Genomic DNA, 21,701 nt, shown 5'->3' on the forward strand with positions numbered 1-21,701 from the left:
ACAACCGGACTGAGTTGTGGCTGTGTTAGGCCTGAGAAGACGCCTAAGATAGCCGGTATGTGATCAGCTAGCTATGTTTTATTAGGATGATGAGGTGTTTGTGGGGTCATGTTAGCATGAGAACAGCTAGGCCGAATGTGTCATAGTATAGCTGTGTTCTAGTTGAATGATGGTGTATAGGAGAGAGTAAGCGTCGTAGTGTGATATGGTGGTTATCAGTAACGCACCTGTGACCAATCACAATAGCCGGACAGGGGGGCGTACATAGCGGCATACATATATATACACATATGCAACAAACTGTTTTACAGATCCTTTTTTAGCCCTATCTCAGACACATATCATGCCCCTTGGATCCGTCTCCCCTGAGCTAACACTGGGCCAAGAACCAGGCCAATGTACAGGAACTTTATTGGTCATTATTTAAATTAAAAGTAATAGAAATTAGCATGAACATGTGGACAATCCCCTTATCCATGGCACAACACAATCAACTTCTCTCCACATAAAAAAATCACAAAAGTGAAATTAAAATGAACACAATCACAATTATTCACATTCTGCAAATTTCAATTCACAAAATAATTGCAGGCTTAAAAGGCTAGCAGTAGGATTTGAAGATTGGTCATTATGATTTTGCCCACACTTTTGTTTCAAAATAAACACAGGGTGATTTCTCGGGTTGTTTTTAAGACCCCTCAACCCCGCTTTGGTGTATGTTGGGAAGTCAAATGGAATGCTTTGGGGAAGGTTGGATTTCAGACCCCCTTACTGAAAGGCCTATGTTGGAGAAGCTGGATAAAAAAGGTTGGACTGATTTAAGAACAAAGACACCCCTTTTCCTTAAAGAAGTTGGGGTCAGCGGGACAACAAGTTTCACCCAATTGATTTATATGACAAAGTTTTCAGCAAACACTGGGAAGTGACCTTTGAAAATTTTGAATTTTAACAAAATTCACCCCGTAGTGTTCTGCCAAATGGGGAATTAATTACATTAATATTTTTGGTTATATCGGCTAAGGATAACTTTACTAGCCACTGCCATACTAAACATATTTTCTGATTCAGCTAATCATGGAGAATTAGATAAGCTGACCACCAAATCTGTACCATGAAGCATGGGCATGTGACACATTTCTTCAATTTCCATAAAAAAGTACAACATGTATGAATATATAAGTTATTAAGCATATCCCTAATTTCATTATCAACCCGCTCACCAACTCTCACATTTGGAACATGTTCAGATCAGCCAGAAACACATCTTAGATAGCCATTACAGTTCGCTGAGTTGCACATGGATGAATTTTATATCCCCAAAATCACCTGGAAATTACATACAAATGCACATAAATGAAATCCATCCATCTTATGATGGCTGAGAAAAATGCCTAAATGATAATAGTCATTTTAAATGAATTTTAAATCTTTATGTGGGACAAATGGCACACACTCCTGCCTTCTGCCCATTTGTTTTCAATGGGTCAGCCTGTGCCCACAGTTTATCAGTCTCCTTTGTGCTAGAAGCTTGCTCTTTGAAGCAGCTGCCCCCATTTTCACACATATTAGTCAAGTGGTAACTTTTCTTGAAGTCAATTCTTTCAGAGCCGGGAGGTCTGGAGAACACAGAATTTTGAAACCTTTAGCAGGACATTTTATTGCGGTTGGTTATTAGATGGGAGATGTGACATCCAGGCTGGGAGTGGGAGTTTTCCTTGCAAAGTTTTGCGTACAGTCAGCAAAAGGGTCTGCCTGGGGCTGACATTTTCCATGAAGACAAAGTGGCTTTTCCAAATGTCACTGGTGTTTTGTAGGTGAAACATAATATGCAGTGCTTTTGGGCAAATCATGTTTTGTTTTCCTTACATTTTTCTTTGAGCAGTGATATTTTTTTCACTTTTAATTTTTAAAACCATTTTTATTTGCACACCACTGTGCAGGCCGTTTTTGTTTCCAATGTGTACAAACCCTGTTTTCCATGTGACAGGGATCTTTCATTCCTCCTTCCTTTGTAAATTAAAATGCTGCTTGTCCATTGGTAATGACAGGTGGGCCCCTTTCCACATGGCTATTTAATTTTACTTGAAAAACAACAACAAAGGGCAGGCCATTTTGTTTCAGTAGTTAGAATCTTGCTATTCATGTGAAAGGGAAATCTGTTTGGGGCCTTTAAATGCACCTCACATGTCTTCCTATGAGATACATGTGACTTTTTATACCTTGACGTGCGCTGGCTGAAGCTAAGCTATATATAGACATTTCAAATTGCAAGGAAAGGTTCAAGAATCCATGGATCAATCTACCTCCCCTAATCTACGTATCTTTAGGTGGTTTCTCTATGTCTTTTCTTCCTCTTCCATCACTGTTTTCACTCAAAATCATGTATTTGTATGAAATATTAATTTGTGTATCTCTACTGCTTGAAAGACAATATAGGTGTGAGCAATAGCAGACTGGGGCATGTCTTTGCCTTTTGAGGGCATCCTGTTGTTTCGGCAGAGGCCTGGTTTTCTACTTGATGGTCACATTTCCTCCTGGCGCTCATATGCAGCCCTGAAAGAAAATGATCTCAACAGTCCTTCGGGGCTTTGTACACGTCACTCCTGCCAAGGGATCATTCACCTTTAACCTCCTCAACTAGAAAATCTATGTTCCTCATGCCACCCATTCCTGGAAGGCTTTGGGCGTCTCTCAGAGTCCTCCTGAAACAAAGGTCACCTTAAGACCTGCTCATGGCAGGTTTTAATGTAGGTGTCATTTCACCTTCCTCTGATGACACTGTAATCAAATAGGGGATCCCTGCGGTGGTGATAGAATGGGATGAGCGGCATTTAGAACACATCGGTATGGCAATTATAGGGCTGTGAGAGGCAACACAGCATACAACTCTGATGAACAGTGTGGGACAAGGCTGTGAACAACCAAATTCCTAATCAAAAAGACTTTCCTCATTATTGGATGTACATCCAAAAAAAAAAGAACAGAACAGCAATGTGTACCCCCTTTTTATATTCAAATCTGTATTGTGGCAATAAGACCTGAGGCGGCGGGCCAATACCACCCCAGGTAATGACGCCTTATCGAAACCCTGGGGGCATTTCCGTGGGCAGTATTGGCCCACCACGAGGGTCTTATAGCCATTATTACCCCAGACCGTTAGACCGATGTACTAATGGCATTTTTTTCTGTTTCGAAACGCTGCTGCGTTTCGAAACAGAAAAAATAAAGTGAAAAAAATGGCCACCTGGAAAGGGGAAACATAGTCCATTTTCCCTTTCATGGCGTCCATAGGGAGCGGACGCGCTGGGAACAGAAGTGTTTCAAGCGCGTTCGCTCCCAAGAAAAGAAAAAAAAAGAAGGTAAGTGGGGTTGGGAGGGCGGGGAGGGAATAGTTTGAGGGGAAGGGGGAGGAGGGAAAAAAGAATTACCTGAGTCCCCGGCGGCGGACAAAAGCAGCCTCCAACCATGGGGAGGCTCGGAGCGGGGAGGGCCCCGTTTTGAGCCTCCTCATTAACTAAGAGGCTGTCACGCCCCTCGCCGGGAACAGAGTACGCGGCAAGCACAGGACGCAGTGGCGTGCACGTGAATACTGTGTGGTATGGCTCAGAAAAAAGAGCCAATCTACACGTTGTATTCCCAGTGTGCAGCGCGTGCCGGGTGCTAATGCAAAATAATACATATCTACACCACAGAAAGACATAATCTGAGCATATAACATCAGAACATGCACAAGAAACATAAATGACACCAATACATAACACTGATTCAAATGCTGTGGTATGCAAAAACGCTCTATAGCTGGGCCTGCAACCATTTGGCTTTCCAGATGTTGTGTAATACAATTACGATCCCCCCTATTCAGCAGTAGACCACTGGCGATGGGTACTAGAGTGTACACAAAATGATTTTAAGTTAAGTGAGGGAATGATTTTAAGTTAAGTGAGGGAATTTGGGAGTCATAGTCCAAAACGTGTGGAATGACACAGGATTCAGACAATGCCCTAAATGTTTAGGTCCTTAAACTCAGTGTGGGACCATTCTCAGAGGTTGCTAGAAGTGCTTTGCCAGCAGAGGGGCGGGGGGGAGTCCTCCGGGTTTAGATCTCCACTTCGCACACCCGATCATTCTTTAATTGGCACAGTTTACAACCAATTGGTAACCACTGTTTCCACCTAGCATTAGTGCGCCCTCCGGCATTAACCAGAACTACTGCTATATGGTGAAGATAGCCCATCACCACTCACATTTATAAAACAGAATCAATATCAGCATGTTTCTGTAAGGCAGAAATTATCCTACTTCTCCAACCCGGCCATCTCATCCTTGTAGCTGCTCTTTCTTGTAATCCCTCTGCATGCGCTTTTCAGGTCACCTTTGTGGACTTTACCTTTATTAACTCTTGCTACTTTTATGTCTTTCAGGTGGTTAATGGAGAAGCGGTCGAATGACAGCCGGGACTGTGGTCATCACCGGTGGAATTTTAGCAACAGTTATTCTTCTTTGCATTATAGCCGTCCTCTGCTATTGTAGGCTCCAGGTAAGATGATTTCTGTACACCAGGGCGTATGCGCGTTCTAGTCTTAGTGAGTATCATTATGGACAGGGAAGGCATCATCCTTAGGTAGTCCCTTCACTTACATCCCTTCAATGTCACACGTGTTTGTCTTGGAAGCAAGACATCAAAAGCAACACAGGTTCGAATCCAGGTCACACGATTAGAGACATATTAAGCCAGAGCTCAAGATGGAGAAAGGGGTAAGGGGATCAAGCAATCTCTGATATATTAAGCGCTTAGTTACTTTCTTGTTGTCCTTGGACACAGGGGACTTCTCATCCGTGGTCTGGATGCCATCATCGCCGAAGCCCAGACCGCACACTCTGACATTTGCCCATGAACTCTGTAAAGCAGTACCATCAATTGCACAATGTGTCCATCCTTGTCTATGTGCTCTACAATCAGCACCACACCTCCTCGCTGACGTGGGAAGCGTCAGAGTCTGCACAGTATATGCAAGGCACATGAAAAGCTCCCCACTCTTTTTTCGGCATGTGAACATTTACGTTTATTCTTCACTTTACCTATTTCAGGCGGGTTCGTTTTTGTATCCCATATAGCACAGCTCTGCCCCCATTGGTCAGCAGAGAAGTGTACACAGCACAGTGAATACGGGTGTCAGGCAGAGCTTTTTAGAATACAGATGCATGCTCAGCTGTTTACAGAGATGAACAGGTTGCAGTGGGAGGCAAGATATGCATGGATGGGATATGCTGATAGGATGAAACACTTGTGTATAGGCGCATTACAAATGCCATATCATATCATATCATATCATGAATTGAAGCAGTAGACCACTGGCGATGGGTACTAGAGTGTACACAAAATGATTTTAAGTTTGTTCCAGGACATAAGTAATGAGGGAGGGAGCCAGAAGTATGGGAAGGCTATGGTATGAGGGTCAAGTCAAAGTTGTGATTATGATCTGATGAGAGAGCGAGTCATAGGAAGCGGCGTTATGCAATATTTCACTACAGAAAATTGTTATTGGGCATTGGCCCCATTCATTGACATCTGTTATCTTCTGTTGTGTTATCTGTGATGTTATGCATACTTGATTCGATACCTCAACGCCATACTGGCCACTAGCGTTTCCCCAGCCTTGACCTTTCGAAAGCTTCCTGTTTCCAAAATGTCTGGGTCCTTCTACTACATCAAAACTCTCTATCCCAGAACAGCTGTACCCACGTTTTCAGAAAGAATAACTGAATCATGTTGAAGGCTCCTGCCCAGAAATACAAACTAAGGGCCTCATTACACGGTAGGCGGTGGACCAAGCTGCTATTAGCACCTTGGTTCATGCCAGTAAAATACCGGCACCGCCTTGGAGGAAAGGGGAATTACCACCCTATTCCAAGGTTGGCGAGGCGGTAATTCCCCCTTTCCCCATTGCCCTTCCCCATTCCCATTTTTGCCCCATAGGGCATAAGGGAATGGGGAAGGTGCTAATTACGGTACCGCAAATTGCAGTACCGTAATTAGCACCCTGGTCCCTTTGCGGGTTGGTTTTTAACGCCTGCTAAAAAGCAGGCGTTAAAGTACCAACCCCCAAAGGGACCTCATAGTAAGGCAGTAAGGGTTAACGGTCACCGGTACCATTACCGGTGACCGTTAACCCTTACCACCTTCCGTGTAATGAGGCCCTAAGACCCAAAACCATTTTCTAAATCTTCATGAAGAATAACTGTGTACCCTAGTCAAGCTCTGCCTTTGGGTAGAGGCATTGCATAACTTCTTATCCCAAGGTCTCATCCCCTTCTGTCACCTCCAGCAATGCATTGCCTGGCTGGAGTCATGCATGGCGGGTGTGAGCCATTGGTCTGGCGGGCCAGCCCATGGAGCCAACCTGAGCACTCCTCTGTATCCTGGACAACAAGCAACTCTTGCCACACACCCCAATCCATACTAATCAAGACCTGTACATAGCTCTACAGTCTCTGCTGGCTCTGCCAATGCTCCTTTCCTGCTCAGCCATGCCAGATGGCAGTATAACGCCTCCAGTGGTCTTGTGCATAGTGACATCTGTGTCTAAGTCAGTCAAAGTCTCCATCGTGCACATACAGGATCTCCCACACACACATGCATGTGCAACACACATTCCCTTTTACAAGGAGACTAAACAACATGAATACAGAAGGCCTGGCTGAAACCTGTTTTCCAAAGGATCTTGGAGAAATGCACAGTGACTGCCTCACCTATGAGAAACAACCACCACATTCTCATCTACGCAATAAAGCGATTGTCAAGCATGCATGTCCCCTTTCAAACATGCCTCAACTCTGAATATGACTGCATGGCAGAAACAGGACTCCGTCACATATGCAGCCTTTCCCCCTGTCCATACATTCAGTGCGTTAAAATACATGCTATTAATGCACAATTACTACAATACCCTGCAATTAGAATCTAACACACACAGTTCATTCAACTACTTTCATCCACATTGATACAAACTCCACTACTGACCATGTCACGCTGTGACCACGGCCACCAATGCCTGCACGGCATGATTGTGTGCAGCATAGGGACATGGGCAAAGCCCTGGCATGTATGTATCCTTCCACAAATCCAATCCTCCCCTCTCCATATGTGCCCTAAGTGCAATTTTCCAAGGTTGTCGGCGCATTGGCGCAGGCACATACACAAGGCTTCATCATCTCTCAACGCCTCGTACATACACAAGGCTTCATCATCTCTCAGCGCCTCGTATTCTAAAATTCAACACATTTCCCAATTTTGGGGACAGAATACATCTCAGATGTATTTATTTATGTATTTATTTATTTATTTATGTAAAATGTATACATCACTAACTAAGGCTGAAAAAGGCATCCAGGTACTGACAGGAGCGAGACGGGGCAGGTTTAGAAGAACTACAGCAACAGATTAGCAGGATGAAAAGAACTGTTTAAACAGATATGTTTCCATGTCTCTCCTAAATACAAGATAGATGGACTGAGAGGTGGTTTCCTGCTGGAGAATATTTTTCCAATTTATATTTCAAAAAGTGGGGACCAGCATCATAAAAGGCTCAGTGGACTACACAGAGAGCTTTAAACTTAATGCGAGCAGTCACAGGGAGCCAGTGCAGATGGAAAAGCAGTAGCAAGGACAAAGTTAAGCGAAGGGCCACCAGTGCCAGCCGAGCCGCAGCATTTTGCAAGACTTGCATCCACTGAATTTGATACTTGGGTTGGCGCAAGTATATACCATTACTAATTACTGTGGATGTCACCAAGGATAACCTATTCTCCGCGGGGAGCAGAGAAAACATTTTTCTGAGAGCCTTCAGTCTCCCAAACCCTGCAATACAGACAGCGGAGATCTGGGCTTTGCGGCACCCATTGCGGCACCCATTGGGGAGAAGTTTGACTCCAACACTCTTGATAGAGGCACAGAGGGCGGGGCAGGCCCAAGGGACTCTGGCCAATAAAGCGAGGTCCAAAGATGGTCACTCTCCTAGGAGCCCACCACCAGCACCTCCGTCTTACTGCCATTCAATTGCAGCCAATTAGCTGACATCCCGATTCCCACTTTCTCAAGGTAGTCTCAAAGTCTTTCAGGGGGAGCAGTCTGCAGGGAATCATGGCAAAATATAAGCTGAGTATCATCTGCATAGGAGTAGAAAAGTACTCCACATGCAGTGATAAACTCAGCCAGAAGCTGCACATAAAAAGAAAGGGGGAGAGAGCCGACCCCTGTGGAACACCACATAGTAGCTCATCGCGAGCAGAAAAGCAGGCCTGAAAAGATGCAGCCTGAGAACGGCCAGTCAACAAAGAACAAAACCAGGCAAGGATAGATCCCGAGATGCCTGCCTGCTCAAGTCAAGACAGAAAAATCTCATCCTCCACTGTTTCAAAGGGCACAGAAATTTCAAGGAGAATAAGGACGCCAGTCTCTCCACAGTCCTGAAGCATAGCTAGATCAGCAAGCAGGGAGATCATCACTGATTACGTTCCCATCTTTTGAGTGGAAGCCGGATTGAGATGGGTGAAGACAATTATTTTCCTCCAGGAACAGAGAGACCCGCGGGGCAATCACTGCCTCCCTCAGCTTCATCATGGCAGGAAGCAAGGAAATAGGCCTATAGTTTGCCAGGACTTTAGTGTCCAGTGTGGCTTTCTTCAATAAGGGGAGAACCACAGAACCACACCATGCTTCAACTCAGTAGGGACCACCCTCATGGATAAAGAGTATCTCACAGCTTTGGATACCAAACCTATAACTTGGTTGGACAACACTTTTAAAATATGTAAATGGACAGCATCCTTAGGGGAGACAAATTTCAAACTCAAAAGAGCCTTCCTAATATCTTCATCCTTAATGGGAAGCAGTTCAAAACTGTCCAGCGGAGGACTGGCCAGAAAGTTGCTAGCATCCTGAAGCACAGCAGTCGACACCTCCAATTGACACTTGCCAATAGCAGTGCAAATGTCAGCCATTTTTTCAAAGAAGAAGCCACTGTTCTCATCACACCGGATCTGAGCATCAGGTTGCCTAGTGGAGCTGCCAGTAGACGAAAATGATAGTTCTCTGGCTACAAGAAACAGTTCTATTGAGGCACATGGGGCCTCAGTGATCCATGTAGCATAGTATTTAGATTTTCTCACACAAATCAGCTGATGATAGCGGGTACCAGCTTGCTTGTAAGATTTATAGGAAGCTGTATCATAAGTCAGGTGCCATTTTCTTTCCAGCCGTCTATAAACTTGATGCTGGGCTCTCATCTCCAGGCCATACCATGACTCAAAGGGTTTAGTGTGGCAGAAACAAAGGCACATTAGGGCTACTTTATCGGACACAGTTTCCATGGCAGATAGTAAAGATGAACAGGGATCCAAGCCCCAGCCACACTCCCTAAGAAGCTGACGTTCCACACATACGGCCTCAGACATCTTGGCCATAGCCATTGTATCCTCACACTAATAAACCATGTCAGGCTCTTTAAGATGAAGTAACACTCTACTGGGTGGATCGGGATGGAGAAATTACTCAAACATCAATAATTCAACCAACTCAGGAAGTTGGCAAAATACATTTTTGGCTGTTTTAATATCAATTATCTAAAACAGGGAGTACAACATTTCATTAAAAAGAAACATGATTATATAGTAAATATTCACCATCAGTGACATCATCCTACGTGGCAAACTAAGAAACCTATGCAGGGTTGTGGTTGGGTAACGGGAAACATCTAGGCATACTTTCTTAGCAGCATGCATGCTGGTAACCCAGGTGCCAGTGGGTCGGGCTGTCTGCCATGAGAATAGTCTTTGTACTTGGCAATAGCATTGCTCCTGGGAATAAAATGGAGTTTTGGTATGACATTATCGTCTGGTCTCAGTGTAGCCTATCCAAGAGTCTATTTTCATCTGACCATGTGCTTGGAGACCAGGTTATGAGCTTCCTCACCATATTTAATGGTATTAAATGAATAGAACCTGGCACCAACTGTCCTTCCACTGCACCTTAACAGGAGTTTGGCTTCTCGCCTTCTTGTACATTGTATCATTCCATTATAATATACTGGTTTCTTGGCTGCTTCACCCCTTGACACATGGCTAAGCAGGCCTCTTCATGCGCCTTCTATTCTCAGCTGGGTTTATCTTGCTGTGCCACACTTTTCCATCCCTTCTATTCTTGGTGTCCAGTTTTCTCAAATACAATGTAGATTTTCCAGATTCCTATGCATATATACACCTTGGTGCATCACCACAATCTGTTCACTACGTATAGCCAACCTTATGATTAATCCATCTACTTGCGTTACTGCATCTGTACAATTATAAAATGATTGTCGTTTTCTTCCATGCTTTTCACCCGTGTGTTCTTCATTGCACACGTGAACGTTTACTCAGTTCTTACTTCGTCATCAGATTCTATATGGTATATACATCTTTTCTCTTGTCATCTCTTCTGAGGTGTGTCACTTTCTTCATGTGACTTCACCAATCTCTTCTTTCATCCGTCTTCACATGCTCTTCAGGGATCTTTCCCAAAAGGCTGTCAGTTCTACGTGGGTACATACTGTAAGAGGATTCAATTCAACACTACAGCTAAATCAAAGCCTAGTCTGGGATACTGAATGGAAACCCTTATGGATATATCTTTATGTCCAGTTCATGCGTTCTGGATGACTACCCCTATATAACACCCCTCTCTTGGAATCCCCCTGACCCCACTGAGCCAAGAAGTAGTTCTGTTTTGCAAGTTAAAAGGTTTATTTGAGAATTTAAACAATATATATATCACACTTTATAATAAATTAATAATTGAATATCACACTCAATCTGAGCAGTAATCAATAATGGATAGTCTGGCACTAGCGCACTTGTGAATAAGAACAGAAGAATAAGGTGGTAGAGAATGCTTTATATAAGTTCAGATGGATGCAATGTTGAATGAAAATGCAGTACAGAAAATACTCAATATGATTTCAACAAAACAATGTAATCACTTTTCTCTGGCAATCCCCTCCCCCCTTTATGCAATGCAAGGAAATGGAAGGAAAGCACACAGTTCTCAGAAATGCAATCAAATGTAATTCAGTTCACCCCAGCAAGCTTAGACTACAGAAGTTGGAAACACAGGCCCAAAATGCTTTTATATGTGCTGGCAATGAAGTGAAAAATATGCTTAAATGCTTTTAATTCCCTCTAGAGGTTCAGGGTGAGTGGTATCTAGTTAATATTAGTCCAGGCTCACTCTAGCAATGATTCAGGGATGGTTCTTAAGAGGCAAACGCATTTTTATCAAGGAAAGCAATGAAGCTGCTGTTTTCACACGTGGAGAAATTTGCAAATTGCGGTAAATTCGCGAGTGCATTTTTCGCGATTGCGGCAAAAGTGTAGGGCGTAGGAATGCGTTTCTAGGTTCGTTGAAAAGCCAAGATTCTAAGCTTTCAGAGGAAAGTTACTGCAAGTTTCTAAGACAAACGGTCACAGAGATATGAGCGATATGGTAAAGGTCGTTTTTCAGATTTGAAGTTTTAAAGTTCAAAGTGACAATTGACAGCTAGCAAATAGAAATGACAGGTGACAGCTTTACAAATGACAGGTGACAGTTAGGGGCAGTTCTACTTAGATTAAAATAGATTGAATTATATTATTTTAACTAAGAGATTGGTTCTGCACAGTTTTGCTAGGTACTCACAATATATTTTTGAAATAAATGGGCCTCGCCACGGATCTGGTCAGGTTTTAGACTGGACTCTGGTCTGGTCTCAGCACTTCACAGTGATCTGGGTCAGCTCTCTGGTTCTGCTAACAGTGGTCTGGGTCAGCTCTGCTCTGCTGGTCTAGCCTCTCTGGATTCTGGAGATTGATGGATTTGAAGTCTGGATCTCTGGATGTTGTATGGTCCGGCAGAGCGCGTTGCAGCAGATGGAATAGAATGTCCCTATCTGTCCTGACTGTCTGCTTTTAGGTGTTTTGAAAATGGGTGGAAAGGCTAGCTTCCTAGGCCCTACCCCTCTCCACTTGTCATTGGCCACTTCCTCCTCTTCCCCTTGATTGGGGGAATGAAATGAAGTGTCATCATGATGAGGTCTGTTTATGATACAGAGAACCCACCCCTGTCAAATTACACACAATCTATATTTTGACCCAAAAGACATATTTGCACAGGTACACATTTGTTTAAAATTACATGCACCCATCACATATCACAGGAGGTATACCCTGTCCAAATCTGCTCTTCCTGGGAGCTTGCATTCAGAAATGGCAACATATTTCACTTTTTAACTGGTTTCATAATATCGGACATTACCCCAAATTTATACACATGTGTGCAAGGCATGCAGGCATTAATTGATGAAGTATCAGACTTTTAACATGCATACATTTTAAGTAATACCCTCTTAACTGCTAGTTTGCCCCCAGATCATGCCACCGGTTCTAAAAACCTCTTAAAATGTGGGCAGAAAAATCACAAGAATTATGGTATCATTTAAATAATTATGACAAGTCCGTACTATGAGTTATTCATCTTTTTCTAAAACCATATTCTGGCTACAGGGGTGTGTCTTTTCAGGTCACATGGTACAGAAACCAGTCTTTCCACTTTCTTCAAGCTCAGCCTCTGTCTCCAGTTTCTCCCCCTCCCAGTTTCTGCCAAGAGGAAGCCATTTTTATTACCCCTGCAATAAACCATCTGCCTGGGCCCTGGAAGGCCCTTTGTTCAAGAGCAAGCCATTTATGGCCACTTCCATAAACCCTCTGCCTGGGTCCTATGTTTAGCCTCTAGCAGTCCCTTGGTAATCCAATCAGAGAAGTGTCATATCCCTTTTGGTGGGAGCAACAAAAGGCAGGTAGGCATGGGAACACAGCAGTTGTGCAAGTCTCAAATCCTGTCGGGGGTAGCTGGTGGGCAGAATTCAGTTCCTTAAGCCAGGCCCCAGCTAATGTCACTTTTAGTTACCCAGTTTTCTGCATTCAAATAAAACTAACCATTTTTACATATGCAGCTAGAATGCTGATTCTCAGTTTAAAACTATGACATTTAAACAATTGCAACCTATGTGACACTCAAAAGTAGGTCACTCATTTCTTTTAAACATTTAGATTTTTGGTAGTTTTAAATCCAGTTTCAGTTAGGCTGCTGCAGACCTGCAGAGCTCAGCCAGTCTTGTTATGAACATTCAAGTCACTTCAGAATATAACTTTACATTGTATCCACCTCTCATTAAGTCTTTCTTTGGCATGCTTTGGGTCCATTTATTCAGTTTTACATGAAAAAGAAAAAAAAAGTCTGCTGTTGTTTTAAAACGCCGGCTTTCTGATAGTGGTGAGTACTGGTATTGCAACCATTTTTGGGATTTAAGAAAATGAATCCCCCACAATTCTAGGTTGCTTTTGGCAATCAGCATTGCCATTCCCAATGGTTTCAGGCTACTGTGTGGGTAGTCCAATGGTGGTTTTAGGCAGTGCCCTTCTGTGCCCATAACATCGGCAAAAATGAGTGGCAGCCTATTCTTCATGCATTTCCCTGTGCATTTTCTGGGAAGCTCTGGCCATCATGATGTTTTCCATGTCAGTACTGCACAGTTTTTGAGGTAGGGCTCGGATGTATGGGTAAAAACATCCCACAATACCGAAAGGTTTTCTCAATGAATACTTTGCTTCAAAGGCTGCTCGTGTTATAGGCATCTTTACAGGTGTCTTGCTTGTCACTATTTCCGGTTCCCAACATATAGGCAATTTAGGGGTGACACTTCTGGTAGAGGCTTTTCGCTCCTCTTCTACAGTAAATTCTGAGGCTGAACGAATGGCAATATATGATTACTGGTTACAAACACTTTAATGCTTTGGGGAGTGTTGTGACAATGAAATTAGTACCATGTCCACGCACAAAAAATATTTTATCACAGACATATTTGTAAAATATAAACATCTGTCATTCTTATCTTCTTCGCAAAACAAACATAGCCAGTTTACAATATTAGTATTATTAAATATTTCCATGTTTAAGAACTTCTTTTGCTGACAATATACACCCTTTTGTCTATCGAAATGTCCTTCCTTCTTGCAAAGGGTCATGCTCAGATTATAAAAAAATTATTTGTTTCTTCTATGAGCACTGAAGCCGTGACGAATTTGACCATCCGCATGGTGGGACTGCACTCCCCTGGGCTTTTTTGAAAATGTTCATTAAATTGAATGATGGTAGATCAACCTCAAGAATGTGTGGTGTTAATCCACACACATTTTACAATGCCACACCACGCCAATTCATACACCTGTGTACTCCGAACTGGACAACACCTACAGGCACCTTCCGCCCCTGTCATATTTAGTGTGAATGTGAGAGCCGAGAAGTGACCAATGTCATCTCCATGAAGTGGGGGACCAACCTTCCCCCTGCCATGGTCAGCCTGATTAACTAACAAAGGCACCATGGATTTGCCCTGCTCTTTTATTAAGCCCTGCAGCTGGTGTCAGCAATTATCATACCAACAGGAGGTACTTCAAGCAGGCCCCCATGGGTCCTTGCTGCAGAGGATAACAAAGGAGGCATGAAACCCAGCAACCTTTCATATGCAACTGTGTCAACATGAAGACAGCTCTCTCCTCTCAGTATCAATAGCAGTGAACTGTAATGTCTGGGTCTGTCATTTACAATAGGCCACCCGCTAGGGGGATTCCATTCATAAAATACAATAATGTGGTTTGCAGGAGCCAGAGAGTCTGGTATTGCCACAGCTTTAAGTGGGACCTGCTGGTCGCTTTAACAGGGACCACACATGGAGGACTATTAACCAGAGAGACTCTTTGAACACAACGTACAGGAAGATGGGTGGGACTTAAGAGAAGACAGTAGTGAGCACAAAGCTCTTTCTGTTGAGAGAAGGGGTCAGCCATTTTAGTTCACAGACACTTGTTGCTGTTTTCATCCCTTTACTTTTCCTGTTGCAAAGCACTCTAGTTTTGACCTCACACATAGAGGAGAGTGTTGGTAGGGACCCCATGATTGGGTCACTAAGTTAGGCTTAGCCTAAATCAATCACTGTTGCTCAATTGGCTTTAAATGAGGATCTGAGCCCCTCTTTTGGCAGATCATCTGATGACTTCACCAGAAGTAACAAAGAAGAGCTCAACCTTAGACCTTGGCTGAAGGTACAGGTTGCCTTACAGCTTCCGCCAGTAAATGAAGGCCATAATATCCAACGAGGGATGCAATATCCCTCCCCTAAACATCTCCCAGGGAACAGAGGGGGACACAGAACTCAGAGGCCCTCCAGCCACTCCAGAATCAGTACCCAGCCAGCACACACTGTGCCCTGGTATTCTTTGTAGGAAACATCCTGGACATTGAGTGCCAGAAGATCTCTGAACCTACAACCAAGGACAACAAAACTGCCTGCAACACACTTCTCAGCTTCGGGCCGTCCACATTAAAGGACAAAACAAGCCCATTGAAGAAGCTGGGAGAAGTGCCACAAAAGCATCTACCACTGTCCACCTTTCCCCTTTTTGAGCCAGTTGAGTTCCATGATCCACAACCGACTGCAACGCTGACCGTTGTCAAGCTGCAGTCCCTTAAAGACATCTGAGATGTCTCTACCAGTACTTCAGAACCACTGATCAGCACTGAGACAATGATTCCTTACCCAGAGCCACTGTGTAGGCCAGCCTGCAGTCATTTATACAGTTTTATTTCCCGAACAGTCTTGCCGCCTGATATCCACAGCACCAAAAACACTGACATCACATGGTTCATTATGGCTCTGTTCCCCGCTCCTTCCCAGAAGCTCCCTAGAGGAATTTGAAGACCCTTTGTTCCATTTTTACTGAAGACAAGAAACCTTAAAAAAAAACTGTTGTGTTTATTAACCATACCCGATTACCCTCCTGTCAGTACTCAGAGTGCATCCATTTTCCTTCTTTGAAACTGTTTGTCATCTGCATTCCTTTACAGCATGAGTTGTATTTCATAGTTTTGTTAGACTGTCTGTTTTGATCAATAAAGTAGATATTTTTAATACAACCTTTACAGGGCACTCCTTTTATCATTGATATTGATATAGATGTTTTATTTCTATCGCACTTGTACACAAGTGTTTCAGAGCACAACAAGACAAGGGAGGGGAACAGGGGAGAACAAAACAACAATCTTACTAGGCACAGCGACATTGAGAACGCAGAAGTGCATGGGAGAAGAGGAGGGGAAAAGTGCATGGAAGGGAGGAGAAGTGGAAAGTGCAGAGCAAAGGAGAAACATATAATAAATAAATAAATAAATAAATAAATAAATAAATGATAAAGGCAACAAACAATGGTAGTGCACTCAGCAAGTGGCAAGTTCTGGGTTGAAGGCAGCAGACAGGGTAGGGCTTATAAGTGCAGGAAGAAAAAGGGGGGGCTGTATGGGGACACATACAGACCCCAGTGCAAGGGGTGGCACGGAGGCTGGGCGGGAGGGTGGCAGGGTGAGCAGGTACCTGGGCCCGAAGGACAGAGGGTGGCCAGATGCACAGTGCCAAGAGAGAACAGATCAGCAGGGGGAGCGAAGGCAGAAGCAAAGAGGAAGGTCTTGAGGTGCTTCCGGAACCGGAGATGGTTCGCCTCAAGTTTTAGAGTGGCAGGGAGGCTGTTCCAGAAGGAGGGCCCAGCCAAAGACAGAGATCTACCCCCATGTTGTTTCTTTGAAAAACGACTGACTCTGAGGGAGTTAGACGTAGAGGAGTGAAGAGCTTGAGAGGGGAGGTATTTGTGGAGGGATAGTTGAAGGTATTTTGGATCCCAGGCCCCAGAAAGCCTTGTGGACAATGCTGAGGGTTTGAATTTAATCCTTGCATCCACTGGGAGCCAATGGAGATATTTCAGAGCTGGAGAGATACGATCCCAGGGCTTGAGGCCAAGGACAAGTCTTGCAGTCCTGTTCTGGATTAGTTACAGAGGGCGGAGAGTAGAGGCAGGTAGATTTAGAAAGAGGCTGTTGTAATAGTCCAACCTAGAGAGAATCAGAGCTTGGGAGACCATGAGCTTCTTGAAGAAGGAGATGAAACGCAGAGTACCTCTGAGGAAGTGCAGTAGTTTGACATTTTAGAGACATCAAAGATATGGACGTAGAAGAAAAGTGTGGGGTCAAAGATGACCCAGAGGTTCTTAGCCTCACAGGTGGGGGTAGGAGGAGAGTCAAGGGAGGCCAGCCAGAGGAGAGTTAGGGGAAAGGATGGTGAAGGTGTACCAATGAGGAGGATCTCCGTCTTGCTGCCATTGAGACAAAGATCATTGGCGGCACACCAATCTTGAATGGCAGTTAGGCAATCAGACATGAGAGAGGGAGAGGAGGTGGCCGAGGGCAGCCTGAAATTGAGTTGAGTGTCGTCAGCGTAGCACTGGAAATTTGAGCAGAAAATGGCAATGCAGTGATCGAGAGTTGCCAGGTATTGGTTGAAAATCCAGGGTAAGAAGTTAGACCCCTGGGGAACCCCACAGGTACAGAGGAAGATAGATGATAGGAAGGACCCAAGTTGGACCTTCAATTGTTGATCAGAGAGGAAAGAGGTCTGCCAGGCCAGACCCTGATCAGTGATACCCAGGTTATCACAGAGATGGTTGAGCAAGATGGTATGGTTGACCGTGTTGAAGGCAGAACAGAGATTGAGTAGGATGAGGACAAGGTTGGAGAGCAGATCTTCATGGGTATTCAAGAGAGCAGTTTCCATGATTATGGCAGCTCTGAAGCTGGATGGATAGCTTTTCCATGAGTTTGCCCAGAAAGGGAGTAATGGAAATTGGGTGATAATTAGCCAGACAAGAAGGATCAGCTCTGGGTTTCTTGAGAAGAGGATGCACAAGAGAGTGCTTCAGAGGGGATGGGAAGGATCCTGAGGCAAAGAAGTGGTTGCAAAAATCAGCAAGGGCCGGAGTGAGGGTGTCAATGTGTCCCTTGATGGTTTTAAAGGAACAGAGATGAACCTATTTTGACAAGCCTTTCATAAAATGGACTTGTCTTGCGACCTCATCAGGGGAGAAAAGAGGAATGGATGAGAAGGAGGGTGCGGGTGGCTTAAGGTGGGTCAGTAAGCACAGATGGAGAAGTGAGAGGAGGGGGAGGAGTGGAGAGGGTGGACAGGATTTCCTGGGTTTTTGAGATAAAGTGAGAGACAAGGGTACTGCAAAGAGCCTGGGAGGCAACAGGAGGGGTAGAGACTGCAACATGATTGTCCAGCTCCTTGCAGATTTTAAAGAGTTTGGCCGAGTTGTTAGATGCTGCAGAGACATGAGCTTGAATGTGGACTCTCTTCTTGACGAGGACAGAGAGTGGGTATTGCCTTTGGAGTATGAACAAGAAGTCCTCCATTTCCTCTCAGCCAAACTAAACTTACGTTTAAGTGTAGCTAGGTCGAAGTCATACCAGAAATTGCACTTGGCTTTGGACTTCAAATGGATCCTCATGACAGGGGCAAGAGCATCAATTGAAGAGAAGTAAAGAGACAGAGTTGTGTCAGGATGTGAGACAGCCAGAGGTGGAGAGGGGAGAGAAGGTGGTGTTGAAAGCCTCAACTGACACATGCTTTATAGGCCAGATGTCCGAGAAGGTAGGGGGCAGTGTAGGGATAGGCTTGGCTTGGGGGGAAGGGAGGGAGAGATGAGAGAAGAGGAGGGAATGATCGCTCCAGGAGAGAGGAATGGTCAGAGGGATACAGAGGGGGAGGTCCGAGGATATCAAGAAATCAAGTGTGTGCCCTGCACAGTGAGTCAGGCCAGAGTGGAGGATGGACATGGAGAGGGAGTTGCAAAGGTAAAGGAAGAGTACAGAGGAGGAACAAGGAGAGTCTAAATGGATATTGAGGTCACCGAGGAGGAGGAGTTGAGTGATGGAGGCCAGGAGGGAGGAGGAGAGATCTTCCCACTCAGAGAGAAATGAGGCGATTTGACTAGGAAGCCGGTAGATGGTACCCACAGTAAGAGAATGGCTAGGAGAGAGAGAGAGACTACAGACAAGGCATTCAAAAGAGGAGTAGGTATGAGTGGGAATGATAGAGACAGGAATCCACTCAGGAAATATCAGGGCTACCCCCCCCCCACCAGAACCAGACCGGGAGGATCTGGGTGCAGAGAGGATTTTGTAGCCATCAGGGAGGAGAGTGTCAAAGCTCATGACAGAGCTGGCCGTGAACCATGTCTCTGTAAGATCAAGGACATCAAGGTCTAGTTCTTCAAGGAGGTGGCAGATGTCAGAGGAGTGTTTGACAGCAGAACTGGAGTTGTGAGTGACAATATGAAAAGGTTGCCAGCCTTAAAGACCTTCCAGGGAGGGGTACAGATCAGAGGTACACCCTGTGGAGAAGAACGAGCCCTAGGAGGGGCAAAGGAGGAGAGAGAGGGCAAGGTAGCCAAGGGGGGAGAGAAGGGGGCAGCAGGAGATGAGAGGAAATTGATGAGGCGAGGGAAGCACCTATCAAAGAGGAGGAGATTGGCCTGAGAGCCTTGGGCCATGACAGTGCCAATAAGGTAGACATTAATGATGACTTTAGAGGAGTCAAAGGAAGCCATGCAAACTTCCCAGCGAGTGCCAGCATTAATGGGAGAGGAGGAGATAGGACAGAGCACAGGGATCATATGAAGAGTCCATGGATCTGGCAAAGGAATAATAAAGAGGATGTTGGTGAGGGTCTGTCTGGAGGAAGTATTGGAGTAGGTGTCGGCGATAGGAAGGGAAGACCATGGTTAGAGGCCAAGATATCCTTTTTGAACTTCTTCCTACCAGACTTAGTGAGAAGGGAAGGATAGTCAATGGAGAAGCAGTTGGAAAATATAGTAGAAACAGAAAGAACCCTGGGGGTGGAAATGAAGAGAGGATGGAGAAGCTGAGGGCTAAGGCAGGTAGGTGTGGGACAAAAGAGAGTGGTTAGATCACTGGGCTGGCAAGTTACAGAGAAGTAACAGTATACAAACAAAATACAGAGAATTTAGCAATGGGGAGCAAGATGTGACTTTCTAGCAAAAGGCAAAAACGGCAAGATGTGACTTTGCAATCAGGGATTCAGATGTTAGCAAAGGGTTTTAAGTATCACTGCGTATCAGAATGACAACATGGGAGTAACCACCAGAAAGAACAGTAATAGTAAAAGGTGGTAGGAGTGAGTCTAGAAGGAGGGAACTAACCCCTTGGGTGAAAATTGTATTTTTACTTTCTTGCAACTAACCAACGACCCACAACCTTTCGGAGATCAGTCTGCCATTCTGGCCACGTTACCAAAATTGGACAAGGTGGTTTATAATGTGCTTGTTATTCCAATCTGTTCAGATCCCTTCTGGTGTATTAGAGGTGTGGGGCTGATTGATGGTTTAGAAACCGATATTCACCCCTGGACCACAGAGGTTGATTCTACTGATTGGTAGATAGTGTTTTTAAATCTGTGTATTAGTTACAGTGTGCACAAACATAAACAATAAACACAAATAGAAAACAAGAAAACAAGAAATACAGTTTCAGACCCCACCACCTGGCTCCCGGGTCCTTTAAAAGGTTGGTAAGAAGCCCAACATCTCTCACAATGACTATCCACATCCCCTACACTTTCACCCATAGGGTCAATGTGCCCAATGGCTTGCGAAAGCACAACTGACAATGACACTCTCACCTTCAGTGAGAGAGTGAAAGAAAGAGTCAAATCAGAGGCTTAGAGCGAAAGAGAACAGAGAGAGAGGGAGAGACAGACCTGATCGAGATAGAGAACAAGAAACAGAGAGGGGGAGAGAGAGTGAGAGAGAGAGAACTAGAACAGAATTTGATGCACAGCTAGTAACAGTGGATTTCGCTTACACTGGGCTTTGCCGAATCCACACAATTGTGCCACTACAGTACCTAAAAGTGAAGAATGATGTTGCAAAATGTCCCCTATTTTTATTGGTTTCAGGTCCTTTATTTAATATTATTGTTACAATAGTTCTGAAGCAAATTATATGGAACTGCACTGCTATAATATTGTGTTAAATACCTCATTTTGCAGTACTAAATATAAAAGTATGTTTTTTTATAAAATACCTATTTTTCTGCAGGGAAACTTACGACAGTAAGAATGATTGTTTTACATAAAGGTTAAAGTAGGGTCAGCATATGTTTCTTTATATCACAATTCCTGTTTGGCTTCTTGTCTTAAATGCTTATTTTAAAAAAATGTATTTAATGTAGAATAGCCAACAATATGAATTTTTACATATATCCAAAGTACAACAAATTACAAGTAACAACATTTAAATATTTTGTATAACTCTAACCAATACTCAGTTCATGTGTCATTCCAGAGTTATCCAATTAAATATAATCTAGCTCATTCAATAACTTCAAAAGTTTCAAAATTAAAAATGTCTAGTTAGTCGGGGATAGTCTGTGCCAAAATTCATTGGTATTGAGCCAGTACACCGTATTTACAAAATGATTCAAGTGCAAGACTCAGAGCTCTAGGACAGTCCGACACTTAATGAGATTGTGTCGTAATGTCTGAGTCAATTTTTCTTTACACAAGGAGCACTTGGAACACTCCTCCTTTACTTTCTCATGTTTTGATTGCAAACGCAAGATTTCCCCAGTCGGTAGTAGATTCAGACGAAACCTTAATAATGTGTTTATCCTCCTCACATCTGGGAATGTTATCAGGGAAGTTGGTATTGGTATGTGGCACCTAGGTTTA

The 21,701-nt window shown here is 44.1% G+C and overlaps 1 protein-coding gene across 1 annotated transcript in view; it reads left to right on the top strand.

The window, feature by feature from the left end:
* The window catches only part of FAM163B (family with sequence similarity 163 member B), a 528,280-nt gene that overhangs the window by 475,718 nt on the left and 30,861 nt on the right, over positions 1–21,701 (top strand). Inside the window, exon 2 of the mRNA XM_069609631.1 lies at positions 4,422–4,537. Coding sequence (XP_069465732.1) covers positions 4,445–4,537 — 93 coding nt within the window. The 5' untranslated portion in view covers positions 4,422–4,444. The remainder of the gene's footprint in view (positions 1–4,421; positions 4,538–21,701) is intronic.

Source organism: Ambystoma mexicanum, chromosome 8, assembly GCF_040938575.1.
Source record: "Ambystoma mexicanum isolate Mex_15411 chromosome 8, UKY_AmexF1_1, whole genome shotgun sequence".
Classification (NCBI taxonomy): Eukaryota; Metazoa; Chordata; class Amphibia; order Caudata; family Ambystomatidae; genus Ambystoma; species Ambystoma mexicanum.